The sequence below is a fragment of the Corythoichthys intestinalis genome, chromosome 6 (assembly GCF_030265065.1).
Source record: "Corythoichthys intestinalis isolate RoL2023-P3 chromosome 6, ASM3026506v1, whole genome shotgun sequence".
NCBI classification, from domain to species: Eukaryota; Metazoa; Chordata; class Actinopteri; order Syngnathiformes; family Syngnathidae; genus Corythoichthys; species Corythoichthys intestinalis.
Genome location: NC_080400.1, coordinates 32377773 through 32395779, shown reverse-complemented (window position 1 = coordinate 32395779; position 18007 = coordinate 32377773). Strand labels below are relative to the sequence as shown.

Below are 18007 nucleotides of genomic sequence, written 5' to 3'. Positions count from 1 at the left end.
ACACATGCCAGATTTAAAATAGATTGAAGGTTGTATGAGGGAGTTATCAGTCATTTTCCGAATTCGGTGTTTTGGCGAAAAAATGGCCGACTTTGGCACCCCGCCCATGTCAGGCCCGTGAATGAAAACACACCATTTTGATAACTTAAGATTTCATGTGCCTCATGAACAGTCTCGCCAATTTTGAGAATGATCAAACTAATTCCCTAGATGCCAAGGTGTAAAATGTGCACACTGTAAATCGATAAAAATTTCATATTCAATCCAAAATACCCGATTTCCTGTTGGGTTTGGAATACACATGCAAGAGACTTTTTGGAGCAGTTTTGTACAAGGTATCGACTCTCCGAATTTCATCCTTCTACGTTGAAAAAACCTAAATAGAGAGGCCTTTTTGAAAATTTCAAGGGGGCGCCAGTGAGCCATTTTGTTACATGTTTTCGTAACGTTGCAAGATTATTGAACGTTATGCAAAGCCGCATGTATGTCCAAATTTTTGTGAGTTTTCGTGCATGTTCAAGCCTCCAAATGTAAACTCCTACTGTGAACCGATAAAAATTTCACATTCGATCCAAAATACCCGATTTCCTGTTGGATTTGGAATACGGGTGCAAGAGACTTTTTGGAGCAGTTTTGCACAAGGTATCGACTCCCCAAATTTCATCACTCTATGTTAAAAAAACCTAATAGGAAACGCCTTTTTGAAAAATTCAAGGGGGCGCCACTGAGGCATTTTGTTACATTTTTTCGTAACATTGCAAAATTATCGAACGTTATCCAAAGCCGCATGTATGTGCAAATTTTTACGAGTTTTTGTGCATATTCAAGCCTCCAAATGTAAACTCCTACTGTGAACCCATGAAAATTTCACATTCGATCCAAAATACCCGATTTCCTGTTGGATTTGGAATACGGGTGCAAGAGACTTTTTGGAGCAGTTTTGCATAAGGTATCTACTCCCCAAATTTCCTTGCTCTATGTTGAAAAAACCCAATAGGAAAGGCCTTTTTTAAAACTTCTTTCTGTCGCCACTAGTTGGCACTGTAGAGTTGATGCAAATGACCCCTACAAGAACATTCAGGGTATGACTCTCAACAAACACGGGAAGTTTGGCGCAGATATGTTGTATATCTGCCGAGTTATGACTGTTCAAAGTTTTTTGCGTGACAAATTGTTGACGTTCATTTTCACTTTCCTGTTTGGACCCCTCCGCCTCAACGAAACCTCAATATTTTTCATCAGGCACCTGAACACAGGTCTTAAGGCTCCCCTGATGCAGGTTTGAGGTCAACAGATTTTTTTCCCTTGGAGGAGGAACCTGTCTCGTAAAAAAAGGCATTTCCTGTTCTCACTAGGGGGCGCTAGACCTAATGGGTAATATTTCAATGCACTCGTGTTAAGGGTGGGATACCACACATACATGCCAAATATGAAAAAGATTGAACGTTGTGTCAAGGAACTATTAGTCATTTACTGAATTTGTCATTTTGCCGAAAAAATGGTCGACTTTGGCACCACGCCCAGGTCAGACCCGTGAATGAAAACGCACCATTTTCAAAACTTAAGATTTCATATGTCTCCTGAACAGTCTCACCAATTTTGAAGATGATCCAACTAACTCCCTCGGCGAAAAGGTCTCAAATGTGCACCCTGTGAATCGATAAAAATTTCATATTTGAGCCAAAATAACCGATTTCCTGTTGGGTTTGGAATATGCGTGTAAATGCTTTTTTGGAGCGGTTTTGGACAAGGTATAGACCCCCCAAATTTCATTGCTCTACGCTGACATACCCTAATGTTATAGGCCAATTTTAAAATTTCAAGGGGGCGCCACTGAGCCATTTTGTTGTATTTTTTTGCAACGTTGCAAAATTATCGAATTTTACAATTTTTCGGACGTATGTGCAAATTTTGGTGACTTTTCGTGCATGTTCAGGCCTCCAAATTGGCCGTTTTCATTTGCCCTGAAAAAAAAAAAATAAATAAAAAAAAAAAAAAAAAAAAATCCTTTGCAAAACAATAGGGCCTTCGCACGCTTAGTGCTCGGGCCCTAATAATAATAATAATAATAATAATAATAATAATAATAATCCTTTGCATTACAATAGGGCCTTCGCACGTCTAGTGCTCGGGCCCTAATAAGATACAAGATACAGTGGGGCAAATAAGTATTTAGTCAACCACTAATTGTGCAAGTTAGAAAATATTAGAGAGGGCTGTAATTGTCAACATGGGAAAACCTCAACCATGAGAGACAGAATGTGGAACCCCCCCCCCCCAGAAAATCACATTGTTTGATTTTTAAAGAATTTATTTGCAAATCATGGTGGAAAATAAGTATTTGGTCTATATCAAAAGTTCATCTCAATACTTTGTTACGTACCCTTTGTTGGCAATAACGGAGGCCAAACGTTTTCTGTAACTCTTCACAAGCTTTTCACACACTGTTGCTGGTATTTTGGCCCATTCCTCCATGCAGATCTCCTCTAGAGCAGTGATGTTTTAGGGCTGTCATTGGGCAACACAGACTTTCAACTCCCTCCTCACCCCGTGGCGTCAAAATGATAACACGAACGGTGAGCAAAAATCCCAGAACCACACGGGGGGACCTAGTGAATGACCTACAGAGAGCTGGGACCACAGTAACAAAGGCTACTATCAGTAACACAATGCGCCACCAGGGACTCAAATCCTGCACTGCCAGACGTGTCCCCCTGCTAAAGAAAGTACACGTCCAGGCCCATCTGCGGTTCGCTAGAGAGAGTTTGGATGATCCAGAAGAGGACTGGGAGAATGTGTTATGGTCAGATGAAACCAAAATAGAACTTTTTGGTAGAAACACAGGTTCTCTTGTTTGGAGGAAAAAGAATACTGAATTGCACCATACCCACAGTGAAGCATGGGGGTGGAAACATCATGCTTTGGGGCTGTTTTTCTGCAAAGGGACCAGGACGACTGATCAGTGTAAAGGAAAGAATGAATGGGGCCATGTATCGAGAGATTTTGAGTGAAAATCTCTTTCCATCTGCAAGGGCATTGAAGATGAGACGTGGCTGGGTCTTTCAGCATGACAATGATTCCCAAACACACAGCAAAAGCAAAAAAGGAGTGGCTTCTTAAGAAGCATTTCAAGGTCCTGGAGTCGCCTAGCCAGTCTCAACCCCATAGAAAACCTGCGGAGGGAGTTGAAAGTCCGTGTTGCCCAACGACAGCCCCATAACATCACTGCCCTAGAGGAGATCTGCATGGAGGAATGGGAATGGGACTTACCAGCAACACTGTGTGAAAAGCTTGTGAAGAGTTACAGAAAACGTTTGGCCTCCGTTATTGCCGACAAATGGTACATAACAAAGTATTAAGATGAACTTTTGGTATTGATCAAATTCTTATTTTCCACCATGATTTGCAAATAAATTATTTAAAAATCAAACAATGTGATTTTCTGTTTTTTTTTCCATATTCTGTCTCTCATGGTTGAGGTTTAACCATGTTGACAATTACAGGCCTCTTTAATATTTTCAAGTGTGAGAACTTGCACAATTAGTGGTTGACTAAATACTTATTTGCCCCGCTGTAAAAGCATTTTTCAAGTATTTTTTATTTTCCACACTAGCCTTTATATTTTATAATGTCATTTTTCAGCACAATAATAGTGTTTTCCAGCACGATGAATTGTGTTTTGTCGATCAAATCCATATTGGCTGGTCTTTTACATGCTGGGAGGCCTTGGGGCGCCACTTGTTTCACACGTTTGAGACAGAGTGGCTGCCGGAGGAAAGTCACATTCAGAGATACTAAATAAGTCGGAGTTGGATAAATCATTTGGATAGTAATGAAAGTCCCTTTCCTCAGCCCGAGCAAGGTTTTCAGCAGCAGTGTGTTTTTGATGATATGATTTCTGGAAGTTTACCTAGCAGTTTATCGACGCTACCAAATGCCAACAACGCTAACCAGACTCCACAATCCAGCCAAAAACTTACTTTACTTACTTTATTGTCCTGGAAAATGACATTAGGAAATAAAAAGGCCAATGTGGAAAAAGACATTATAAAAAAATCCTTTGTGAAAAATGGTTTTTATTCTGTAAAATCTCATTGTGCTGAAAAACAACATTATGGCCTAGACTTCACCATCAGTTGACAAGACATCTCCCACAAACATTACGCCACGCCTTGCCGTTGGGGGGCAAACCAGGCAGAGCATTTCACTTGTGATAAACTCAAACACGCTTCGTCGAACACCGGATTTAGGTGGAAAAAGGACGAATGTTTTACTGCGTACAAGCAGGCAGGCGTGTCTTAAGAGTGATATGGTTGAAGATTCAAGTTAATTATTGTATAAAATAGATCCGTGCAAGCACTTTGAAACGTTGTGGAAAAAAATGCATGGAATAAATTTGCGTAAGTATTGCTCGAAATATTTACATACGATAAATAATAACTGCTTGTTTTTCTGCTTTTAACCAAGAATCTAGACTGTTCTATATTCATATCTATAGAAATTCCGGGATGTACGCATTTATTTACAAGAATTTTCAACTTAAACAGTTCTTTGTTTTGTGATGGCCGCCACGTTGGATTTAAACAATAGCGTAGTTTTAGCTTGAAATATTCACGTAAAATGAATAACTGCCCTTTTTTTTCTTTTAACCAAGAACCTAGACTGTTCTATGTTCTCTTCTATAGAAATTCCGGGATGTACGCATTTATATACAAGAATATTCAACTTAAAAAGCTCTTTGTTGTGTGATAGCTGCCATGTTGTATCCATACACAGTAGTGTAATTTTACATTCAAATGATCAGATTATTTTCAGCTAACTGCCTGTTTTTTGGCAAAAATGTAGTAATTTAGACATTTCTGCGTCCATACAAAAAAATTTGCCTTTTAAGTGTTTTATTTTATGTAACATCTCAATCTAAAAACGACATGGGCCAGATAGCCGGCAAGACGTGCCTCCTTGCTGAGGCAGTAGAAACATCGGAATTCAACCTAAATAAGTTGTAATTGTATATAGAAAAATGCAAATTTTGCTTTTGTTGAGTAAAATTAAGATGATTCTGCATGCTTTCCTCAAGTATTAAGTTTCTGATGTGAAAATTGAGTGATTTATTAGCTGTTGAAAACAAACTAAACAAAAAAATAAGTTGCTATTTTGGGCCATAACTTAAATATTGCTATTGATCCTGAAAATATAGGTGATTATCTCTGCATTTGGTAATTTTTGTTATGAACGGCAAGCCGTTAATGTGGATCCAAAACACAGACCAGGAGATCAGTAGAGTAAATGTTTGTATTTAATAAGTACAACAAAGGGAGCACGCTAACAAACGCGAGTTTAACAAGTACAACTAAGAGAGCACGCTAACAAACGTGAGTTTAACGAATACAACTAAGAGAGCACGCTAGAATGCATGAATATAACAGAGTACAAGAATCTAACTACAAAGCCCAAAAGAGCATTAACGTAAAGATGACCAAAACAAAATACGACCGTAGAACGTCGGGAAACTCGAAGGCTGACGATGAACACACAGGCGGTAAGCAAGGCAAGTAGCAAGCAATAATCCGACACTTGCAGATGGTGACATTGCAGATGGTGACAGGCTTCCTTAAATATTGAGCCTTCCTAATGCAGCACAGGTGTGTCACGTTACCCCGCCCAGCTGGCTCAATCAGGTGCTGAATACAGGAAAATGAACTGAGAATACAAACAATCATGACAATTTTTGTGCATCTAGCGTAAAATTTGAGAATTTTATAGCCATTTTAAGTTTTGTTACACTTGTAAAAAAAATCATCAGGATTTTATTAGGGAACGACTTTGAATTTTGTGATGTCACTGCTCATGGAGACTCATATATGCCTAAGGGAGGTGCCTGCTTTGGTTGTAGGTCGCTAGCGACCTTGGTTTTGAAATTATTTAAATTTTAAGTTTTTGAAAAAAGGGGCGCCCTACGGATCGACCCCGAGCCCTGTGTCCCGTCAACTGATAGTGAAGTCTATGGTTATGGAATAAAAGGCTATTGTGGAAAAAAACATTATGAAATTTAAAAACATAAATAAACGAGAAACACTTTTTATCTTGTAAAATCTTTTTCATAATAATAATAATATTACCACACTATATTACTTATCTAAATGGTATATATTTCAAAATGTTGTTTTTGTTTATTTAATTAAGACTCTTCTGGGGTTCCATCATACAGCAACTTGTTCAGAATTTTAACATTAGGCTTAATTTTCGAGTTAGCGGGGTAAGGCTGCAACAACTAATCGATATAATCGATAACAATCGATTAATAAATTTGTTGCCAACAAATTTGATGATCGATTATTGTCGGCAACTAATTGCGGGCGTACTCCATGTTAGCGCAGTAGCGACCATAAATTATTGCAACAATAGCGACGATAAGTGACTCGGGTACAACTCAGGCACACGATTGTACTAAAACATCATAAACGTGGCAACATTCCACAAAGTCAAGCAAAGAATTACCACATTTGCAAAATGGACTTTGCTTGGCACTTATCATGTAGTCTCGTATCATGTAATTTGCGCTGCGGGTCTTGATAAAAAATCAGTCAGGAAGCTGCAGCTAGTACAGAATGCTGCAGCCAGAGTCCTCACAAATACAAGGAAGCTGGACCACATTATACCGGTTTTGAAATCGCTACACTGGCTTCCAGTGAGTCAAAGGATAGACTATAAAATACTACTGCTCGTCTACAAAACACTTAATGGCCTTGGACCAAAACACATGCTTGATTTGTTAGATTCCTATGAGACATCTAGACTAGAGCTGTCCCGACTAGTCGACATAGTCGACGTCATCGATGACGTAAATCCGTCGACGAGCACAACATCCCGTCGACGGTTAATGAAGGGTTAAAAAAATATATGCGCGGAAAGTTCAGAATGTCGGACACTCTGTATGCAAGCGGGGAAAGCGGCACAAAGCCAAAAAATTGCACCAGAGTGTCCAAAACATTGACTTATTTCAAAGAAACAAAGGAGCGTACACTCTTCTGTCCTGTCTCTTCAATGCCGAGCAAGCTTGGCTGCACGTCGGCCGTGAATAAACACCTCATGCGCCGTAACCCAGTTTGTAAATGTTTTTTTTTTGTTTTTTCATTTTTTGTACACCAGAGGGTGCTGTCGCCTCACTAAATAATAATGTTTCATTGACAATGGGCCATTAAGTGCTATTAGTATTGTTCTTAATGCTAACTGAAAGGTTTATTTCATGTTATGGTTTATTTTATGGTATAGAAAATTATATAAGGTTAAAAGGTCATAAATATATACAGTATATACAGTGATTGCACTTAAGGGAGAAATTGTCAATGATAAGGTAATAAATTAAGGTAAAGGCAATTCATATAGGCAATTCATTGATATATAAATAAGGTTTAAAAGGAAAAAGGTTAAAAGTTTTCGTTAATTTCTAATTGTGTTGTTTTATTTGTGTGCACCGTAGCTTTTACAGTGTGATTACATCAAGGATGGAATAAAGTTGTAAACCATCAGTTTAAGAGACCATCTTTTCAATCGGGATGCTACACTAGTTAATTCTATCAGCATTTGAACTCATTGTTTATCTGTGATTTATTATTGTTATTTACGTGTTTATTTGTACTTTTATAAATAATTTAAGTGTTCCAATATGTTTTTTGCGAATTGATTAGCGTCAACAAAAATTTCATTGCTAAATTAGAAGAAAAAAAAAAAAGAAACAAATTTTTTTTTCCAATTATTAGATTAGTCGACTAATCGTAAAAATAGTCGGCTGACTAATCGGGAGAAAATTAGTCGTTTGGGACAGCCCTAATCTAGACCCCTAAGGTCGTCTGGAACCGGTCTTCTGCATGTTCCAAGAACAAGAACCAAGCAGGGTGAGGCAGCATTTAGTTATTATGCTCCTCACCTCTGGAACAAGTTACCTGAACGTCTGAAGTATGCTCAAACTGTTAGCTCTTTTAAATCAGGGCTAAAAACGCTTTTGTTTAGCACTGCATAGTCATAACTGTCTATATATTTCAATCTACTTGCTTTCTATTCCTCTTGTGCTTATTATCTCCATTGCTGATTTCAACTATTATTAGTAGTATTAGTTTTTGTTTTATTTTTATGTATTTATTTTTATTCTATTTGTTATTAAATGCAATTTTTATGTATAATTTTATTTCCGATTTTGATTTATATGTGATTTTTATGATCTTCATGTGATGTAAAGCACTTTGAATTGCCTTTTGTTGAATTGTGCTAGATAAATAAATTTGCCTTATAAAAAAAACATAAAACGGGATAAATTTAGCATAGTTAAGCAGCTCATTGAACACTTTGTTTTGGGGGTAACGTATCACATATAGCACCGTTTTGCATGTTTGGTTCGGTTGTTGTTTTATGCAACATGCAAATAAAAAGAATATATGCACACAAGAAAATCACAGATGGCCCATCTAATCAATAGTGTTGGCTGTGTTTTCAAGATAAAGTTATTAAAACTTACCATCGCATGTCTATAATTGTAGTATGAACAGCAACATTTGTAATCCAGCAGCTCTGCAGGGAACAGGTTTTTAATTTTTTGGTGTGAATGAAAGGGACTCCCCATTCTCCAAATCAGTCAACCTGACGCACAGTACTATTTCCTCTTTGACCAAGACATGGTTTCGTTTGAACAGTTCGAGACTGTTAAAATCGTTTTTTTTCTTGGCATGATAGATAGCACCACTGACTCGCGCTAGCTAAGACACTGCGGAGCCCTACAAGAAACAAATAACTAACAAACTGCATGGAATTTGTTGAGACCAACTCCACAGACTAATTAAACCCCCGCTAACTCGAAAATTAAGCCTAATGTCAAAAATTCTGAACTTCCTCTTTAAGCGTGTTGCCTTTGAGCACACAAATTTGAAAAAATACATAAATGATGTGTAGGTTGCATCAGAAGGCCATCAAGTTTGAAAACCATCCAACAAATGCTGTCACTCCCCTGGAAACGTGAATAAACCTAATTGATAGAATTTTAATGAGCCGTGATAACACGCTATTAAAAGGTACTGGCTGAAAATGACATATCATGTTTGCATGACCCTCCAGCCGAGGCCAACGCGAGGCCGGATGCGCATCCATTGTCTGGAGAATGTGGACAAAGCCCTTCAGTTCCTCAAGGAGCAGAGAGTCCATCTGGAGAACGTGGGCTCACACGACATTGTCGACGGGAACCACCGCCTCACACTGGGCCTCATCTGGACGATCATCCTCCGATTTCAGGTATCTTGCAAAACGCATAATAGTGTTTTAAATGGAGGAGCAGAGCATTTGTAATGTTTCTGAATACAATTATTTCAGAGAGGTTTCTCAAATAAAGAGGTACATTGTTTGCACTTAGATTTTTATGTATCCTTGATATATGACCACACTAGCCCCCACCCCTCCCTCCACGAAAGTGAACAGATGCACAACCCCTCTCCCCCCAATGTAATAATAAGCGAGTGGCCATGTGGTACCCCGAGGCTGAGCTGCATTTAGGGTTTCAAAACTGACCCCCTAAGACCTCAAAATGAATGTAATGAGCTGGCCTTGCAGCTACCCAATCAGCTGCTTGTTATTTTATGAATGTCAATAACAGCCGTGGGGGGTTCAAAACACACATGCGCACACCAATTTCTGTTTATTTTTCAAAAGTCAATGAAAAAAAGGATGCGATGTCTTTTTCCGTTTAATATTTATATTTTTATTCATCTTTTTTAGGGATAAATATAGAACGTACAATGTACCAAGGTCAAATACAAAAAAAGAACCAAAACAAAGTGAAGAAAGAGGTGCCATTGTTACATCTATGATAGATATGGATTATTTCTTTCTCATGTGTCAGTTATTTTCAGAGATAAATACTGATAAAAATACCCCCAAAATAGAGAGCAATACTACCATTATATACATAATAAATAGAAATTAAAATAATGTGGAAAAAATAGTGTTTTATAATTTTATTTTATCTAATCCATTTACTTGATCAGGAGCTTATCCGCGCTGACTTTGTGTGAGAAGCGGTGTACACCTTGACATGACATAATTGCAAAATTTATACCACAAATTGAAAATTCAATATTAAACTTTTTCAGAATTCTTAGTATTTTTTTAGTTAGCATCCTCTATGTCAGGTCTGTACCCAGGGGCCTCACAGGTCAGAGGCCATGTGTATGAATCTGGGCTCTGGCCTTCCTGTGTGACGTTGTTGTTGTATATGTATAATATGTTTTTGAAAGTCAATATTCTATTTAAAACTCCACTTTCACTTGATGTCATGATTGACACATGCCCTCAACAAGGCATTGCTGTAAATATGTGTGATGAGAGTGGTCCAAGGTCGTCACGAGCAGTGTTGTTAATAACGGCGTTAGAATATAACAGCGTTACTAATGGCGTTATTTTTTTCAGTAGTGAGTAATCTAATTAATTTTCTCATCTTGGCAAAGCCGTTACAGTTACTGAGGCAGGAAAGGCGTGCGTTACTATGCGTTACTATGTTGGTTGAATGATGCGAGAAAAGTCTGAGAGAGACGGACTCACAGAGACGAGAGAGCAGAGCAGGATTGGTGAGGAGGCAAGGGTGTTGTGACGCCGTTGCAAACGCGATGCTAGGTGGCTCCAATAATACCAGACTGTAGCCGATAGCCTACAAACTATGCCCACATGATGCTACGGTAGATATCACATATATATATAGAACTAGATGTAAATGACAGACACGGCGGCATTAGCAACATGTATAAAGAACGAGATGCGTTAGTAAACAGCCGCCATCTTAAAGCAGTAGACTTCTCAGGAAGGCTCTGTTGTAGAGAACCCTCCTAGCAAACTTAAGTACTGTATTTTTCGGACTATAAGTCGCACCTGAGTATAAGTCGCACCAGCCATAAAATGAATGCCCAATGAAGAGGAAAAATATATATATAAGTCGCACTGGAGTATAAGTTGCATTTTGGGGGGAAATTTACTTGATAAAATCCAGCACATAGAACAGATATTTCATCTTGAAAGGCAATTTAAAATAAAAATGCAATATAGACAACATGCTGAAAAAGTGTACAGTATGACAATGTTACATGATGCATGAACAACAAAATGTGAACATGGCCAGTATGTTAATGTAACCTAGCTATTAAGAGTTATTCAGATAACTATAGCATAAAGAACATGCTAACAAGTTTAGCAAACCATCAGTGTCACTCCAAAACACCAAAATAACATGTGAATTGATATAAAAATGTGTTAATAATTTCACACATAAGTCGCTCCTGAGTATAAGTCGCACGCCCAGCCAAACTATGAAAAAAAACAGCGAATTATAGTCCGAAAAATACTGTAACTTTTTATCTAAAATGCTCCTAAATCGGCAAAATCTTGACTTAATCTATCTTTAAATGATGAAACAGTTTTAAAACTTACACATGTCAAAAGTAGACAGACGGGAACTAATGCAATAATGGGAGCAATTTTAACAATTTTAACAACTTTAACGGTTGATTCACAACATTAAATGACATCCAAAACATAGCAAAGGTTACTTTTTTTTCTAGTTATCGCAATATCCGCAATACCCCTGTGTCTAGTTAAGTTTAGGGTAAAGAATTGGGCTAGGGCCAATTGTCCCAAAAACCCTTTAAACTTCACATTGTGTGACCCTTTTTTTTTTTTTTTTTTTTTTTTTTTTTTTTGGGAGAGAAAAAAACCATGAAAATTATCACCAGTTACTTTGCCAAATAACTAATTACCGTATTGGTCCAAATATAAGACGGTGTTTTTTGCATTGAAATAAGACTGAAAAAGTGGGGGTCGTCTTATATTCGCGGTCTAGGCATCATACCCATTCACGACGCTAGATGGCGCCAGATATCATTCAAGCAATATTCTGTCATGACAGATCTCAGCTACTCTCAAATATAACCAGTTTGCATTATTTTATTGCAATGTTTTTCCTTATTCATATTTGTTTCAAGACTACAGTTACAGTTATACTTCACTTTGATGGTTAATGCAGTTATTGCAATTTTGTTTTATCACAATATATTGGTTTATTTACATTTCAAAAACCAGAAGCTATTCATTTACGTATGTGATTGCACTTCAGTTTACATATTTAAATGTTCAGATATTAAGATTTGAATGAGGCAAAATAACATGCTTTTTCTCTCAAATATATTGTTATAATCATTTTTGTTTCAGATGTACTGTAATTATTTTCTGTGTAAAAATTAATTTGGTGTTCAAAAAGTCTTTTTTTCAAACTTGAGTCTTGAAAAACAGGGGGTCGTCTTATAATCACAGCCGTCTTATATTCGGGTAACTGAGTTCCTAATGCAATTACTTTTTGGGAGAAGTAATTTGTAACTGTAATTAATTACTTTTTAAAGTAAGATTAACAACACTGGTCACTAGGCTCTATTTTATTTTTTCTTGTGGCACATAACAATGAAATATTCCCATTGTCCCCTGCGGTCTCAGGGGATTCCCAAATGTCATTTGAGGTAGATGCAGTGCACATTTAATGAGTCAGATTGACTGTTTGTCATTACTAGGTGACCAAACGTCCTCTTTTGCCCGGACATGTCCTCTTTTCAAATCCTGTCTGGCGGGGTCTTATAAATTAATGAAAATGTCCGGTTTTCATTATTTTTCACGGGACCAATTAGCGTGTGTTGAAATTGACTGTCGCTTTGCACAAAATACTACAGAGAGCCTGCCCAATTGTTAAGACTTTTATTTAAAGATGTCCCGATCGATCGGCATCGATCGGGTCTGATCAAGTCATTTTCAAAGTATCGGAATTGGCAAAAAAAATATCGGACATGCCTTTTTTTTTAATATATATATGTATTTTTTTTATTTAAATCGTTTTCTAATTGTATTTAACGATACAGACAAAATGTCTTACACTCATTCAGCGTAGTTTTAGCTTAAAGTAGGCTATCAAATTTATTGCGTTAACGGCGGTAATTAATTTTTTTTAATTGATCACGATACATAATTAACGCATGCGCTGCACGACCCACTCACGCATTGTTGCGTTCAATCTATAAAAACGCCGTTTTACCTATAGATAGCGCTTAAAGGCAGCGTATAATGAGTAAAGAGAATTTTGACAGCCTTTGGAGCCATTTTTTATGTGACTAAAGCCTTACAATACCTCTCTCAGCAATTAAAAATCACGTGGGAGGCAGTGTGGGGAAGAAAGGTAGTAGTTGATCATTTCCTTAACACCCTATCAATTGGTGCCCCTACGCACAGTCATGGTTGCTCTTCCCATCATGCATTTGGCCAGAGGTTAAATGGCTGCAGTATCATTTACTGAAAGCTCAACAAATACACTAGATGGCAATATTTAGTCACAATATACAAAGTCACATTTATCCTTTAAGAATTACAAGTCTTTCTATCCGTGGATCCCTCTCACAGAAAGAATGTTAATAATGTAAATGCCATCTTGAGGATTTATTATCATAATACAGTACTTATGTACTGTATGTCGAATGTATATATTTGTCCGAGTTTTATTCATTTTTTTCTTTATGCATTGCCAAAATGTATATGATTGGGAAAAATTATCAGGAATGATTGGAATTGAATCGGGAGCCAAAAAAAAGCAATCGGATCGGGAAATATCGGGATCGGCAGATACTCAAACTAAAACGATCGGGATCGGATCGGGAGCAAAAAAACATGATCGGAACAACCCTACTTTTATTACAATCAATGCGTATATATAATCAAATGCTCATGTACCCAAAAGAGTAATTAAGTCAATAATACCTTTATTGTACTTTGGATACAAATTTGCGCATGTGTGCGCAATCACAGACTTGCTTTATCATGGCGTTAACTGTCAATTCTCATTCACAAACAAACCTTCATCCCGACAGGAGCTCACAGGCTATCGGTATGTACACTTGCTAAACGTATTTTCAGAAACTGTTGATTTCTGTCGGCGCTTTGTACTGGTGTGATCTGTAGAATCCTGTTTGATGTCACATCGTTGCACTGCTGATAATTGTAAACTATTATAGCAATGTTGCTCCTGGTGCTGTGTCACCAGTAGGTAGATGGCGAGATAGTGTAAAGCGCTTTGAGCGCCTTGAAAGGTGGAAAAGCGCTATATAAGTATAACACCAACACCAATGTCTGATTTTGCCTCTGCTACCGATGCTCGCTAATAGGGTAGCTGTCAGTGAGCTAAGCCGCGCGAGGCTTTATGGGAAATGTAGTTTTGAACTGCTGCATTTGGAAACATGCTGGTTGAATCGTTTGTCAGTTTATTTCGGTTATTGTTCGCGTGCAATCTAGAACATTGAATGAGCATAACAATTAAGTAGGACTAACAATTTGTCAATGACAATTGTTGTGATAGTAATTTATAAAAATGTTTAGTGTGCACATAGCCTACTGAGTGTGTGTATCGAGTGGACTACATTTCTATGGGTCTGCATTATATTGTTATTATTTTTTATTATAATTTAATTTGTTTGTTTGTTTGTTTTTGTTTTTTGCGTGTTTTTATTGTTCGATTATTTTTAAAGAATAATAAAGTCTATTGAGTAACATCTGAGAATTTGAACGTTGTCTTTGGTTATATACTATATGGCAATAAATGTTGTTGTTGTTGTTGTTTTTAATAAAACTGAATTTTTCTATCCAGACGGAGGAGACACACTTTAAAAATATTAGTGATATAGGCATCTTTGAATGAACTTTAAGTAAAATTCAAGTACTCTCGAGTGTCTTCTTTTTTGGAAATCAAAATATGGTCATTTGAAAATGAAAAGTATTGGGCAGAAAACACAGACAAGACTGAAAAAGCAGTTTCTGCTGTTACACTCCTGTTTAAAACTGCTGTATTTTCAGCCAAAACAACTGTTGTGTTTGATAGAACAATATGTCTATATGCTGCCATAGCAGATTCATGGCGCATTAAGCCCCCAAACTATTTTTAATTTGTCCGTTTTACCCTGGAAACTCCCGTTTACAGACGTCGCGCAACCGCTTTTGTTTCAACCCAGCCATAAAACGAAGGTAGGTAATTATAATTCAAAATGTCTGTCATTTCAAGCTTAGAATCATTAATTGATGTCTAATATTTCGTTTAAAAAAAAAAACAACATTAAAAAATTATTCACTTGCATATTTTAAATTTTTAAACAAATGACATCACAATGAAAAAAATGGCGTCTGTAAAGAAGTCACGGATATCTACCTCATAACTATTGCTTAATTGTATTTTTTTTGTTACTGTCATATTTTCTCCGATATGTGTTAGGTGATAAATAATCGATCCAAACAAAAAGAAAAGATAGAAAAAAAACGTTTAAAAGGGTAAATATATGAAAAAGAAAATCTCGACCACTCCTTGATGTCTGCGATTTCTGCATCGCGATCCTTGTTATATTACTATGTTTCACGCATAAAATCCCCCAAAAATCCAGCTGTGGCCATTCACAGCTGTGTCTTGACACTCAGTGATACATGCTACATGGAGTTTTGGGATCGAAACAAGGTAAGTGCGCAATAATATCTCGTTAAAGTCATGGCGTCTGTAAATCTGCTCTCGCGTGCTCTCACCTCTAGATAGGGTTTTGCTGTTTAAAAATATATGTTGTTTTTTTTTTAAATGCCCTCCTGTTCAAAATTTTTCTTCCCCCAGAAAATTGAGATTTTTAAGTTTCCAATGATGTATCACACAAGCATATCAGACAAATTTGAAATATGGCCAAATTGGGGGTCTCAGAGCTGAACTTCAAGTCACCTGAGTGTTTTCCGCAATAGACTCTATACTTGTCATTTTCAAATGATAAAGCTATATTCTAATATACTGCACATATGTAGCAGGGGTCAAAATGAAGTTATGTTTTTAATTGTGTTTTTTTTAAACTTGCATGTGACTAGCTACTCTTGAAGAGACCTGTGTGTGAAGAACTATTGTTTCTTTCACTTCTTTCTTCTTTAGTGCTGAAAGTAGAGAGCTTTGACAGTACAATGATGAAGAAGGTGAGGAAGAGGAGAGGGAGGAAGGAGTAACTGGAAAATGTATTTATAGAAGCATACAGCAAATAGGGGCACACTTCCAATCACACTGAGTGTTTTAGTCAAGATGATACTGGCCCTTTAAATTGTATGCTTTGCAAGGAAATGGAGAGGTTTTAATTTGGACATTCAATGTAACTGTAAGAAATGAGCCACGGGCTACTCCACCTGGACTTTATTATCCATGCTCATAATGTAAAAATGGAATCAAAAATAAATTAGAGTACACACCATATAGTAATGTATTTTAAACAAAGCTATTATATTTTTCTCCACACACTTATTTCAAGATTCCATTAATGTCACCATTTTCTACATCCTAGGGAGAGCTGTCCATCAATGTTCTTGCGTTTTTGCACAGATTCAGGTGATCAAGATCGCCACAGCGGACAACAGAGAGACACGCTCGGCAAAGGACGCTCTGCTGCTTTGGTGCCAGATGAAGACAGCCGGGTGAGTGAAAAGACCACATCATAGCTAAAACATTTGAAATGTTTTGTTATTCATTTTTGGGGCTTTTCAGGTACCCTGAGGTGAATATCCAGAACTTCACAAGCTGCTGGAAGGATGGCCTTGCCTTCAACGCACTCATTCACAGACACAGGTGGACTTCACAATATGTTGTTTTAATATTTGCAAATTTTAAAGGTGTTCCGATGGGGCGGGATAAACAGAGTGTCCGACTTCCTTACTGCAGACCAGATCTGATTGAGTTCCAGAAGCTGACCAGATCCAATGCTACTCACAACCTGCAGCAGGCCTTTAATGTTGCCGAGCAGAACCTGGGCCTCACCAAGCTGCTAGACCCCGAGGGTGATGATTGGACCTCACGCTTGTCATCAAGCATTTATAGGTGATGTATGCCTAACCGAGATAACGTTTCTTTGAGTGAAGATGTGAACACGGAGAACCCGGATGAAAAGTCCATCATCACCTACGTGGTCTCCTACTACCACTACTTCTCCAAGATGAAGGCTCTTATAGTGGAGGGCAAGAGAGTTGGCAAGGTAATAAAATATTTATTCAATCCCGTCTCCAAACATTTTTTGATCCTACTGGTCATCATGTGTGTCAGGTCTTGGACAACTGTATCGAGGCGGAAAAACTAGTAGGCCGATATGAAGCGCTGGCGTCGGACCTGCTGGAATGGATCGAGAAGACCATTGCCATCATCGGCAATCAGAAGTTTGCTAACTCTCTGACAGGGGTTCAGCAGCAGTTGCAGGCCTTCACCACTTACTGCACTGTTGAGAAGCCTATCAAGTGAGTTGATTTACTTTTTTGCTTCTTACTTCTGGAGTTATTTTGGACATACAAATGAAACAGAATGTGGAGGAAATCATCAGAAATGATGTCCCTCTCACACTGTAAAAATGAAAAGAAAAAAAAAAGTTAAAATAATAAACCTGTGTAATTTACAGTAAAATACTGGCAGTCATTGTTGCCAGAATTGTTCCATTAAAAAAAGTGAAAACTGCAAAAAGTGTATTGTCAAATTTACAACAAACTACAGTAAAAGCTACATATTAACTTGTGTTTTACAGCAAACAGCGGTTGTAGGTAAACAGTGGGGTAAATAAGTATTTAGTCAACCACTAATTGTGCAAGTTCTCCCACTTGAAAAGAGGCCTGTAATTGTCATCATGGGTAAACCTCAACCATGAGAAACAGAATGTGGGAAAAAAACAGAAAATCCCATTGTTTGAGTTTTAAAGAATTTATTTGCAAATCATGGTGGAAAATAAGTATTTGGTCTATACCAAAAAGTCATCTCAATACTTTGTTATGTACCCTTTGTTGGATATAACGGAGGCCAAACGTTTTCTATAACTCTTCACAAGCTTTTCACACACTGTTGCTGGTATTTTGGCCCATTCCTCCATGCAGATCTCCTCTAGAGCAGTGATGTTTTGGGGCTGTC

The 18007-nt window shown here is 37.5% G+C and overlaps 1 protein-coding gene across 2 annotated transcripts in view; it reads left to right on the top strand.

Moving 5' to 3' along the window:
• The window catches only part of LOC130917414 (spectrin beta chain, non-erythrocytic 4-like), a 113351-nt gene that overhangs the window by 11644 nt on the left and 83700 nt on the right, over positions 1-18007 (top strand). For both annotated transcript variants that reach the window (XM_057838795.1, XM_057838796.1), the window contains exons 4-9: positions 9106-9279; positions 16448-16539; positions 16610-16690; positions 16784-16899; positions 16981-17093; positions 17162-17349. In XM_057838795.1, coding sequence (XP_057694778.1) covers positions 9106-9279; positions 16448-16539; positions 16610-16690; positions 16784-16899; positions 16981-17093; positions 17162-17349 — 764 coding nt within the window. The remainder of the gene's footprint in view (positions 1-9105; positions 9280-16447; positions 16540-16609; positions 16691-16783; positions 16900-16980; positions 17094-17161; positions 17350-18007) is intronic.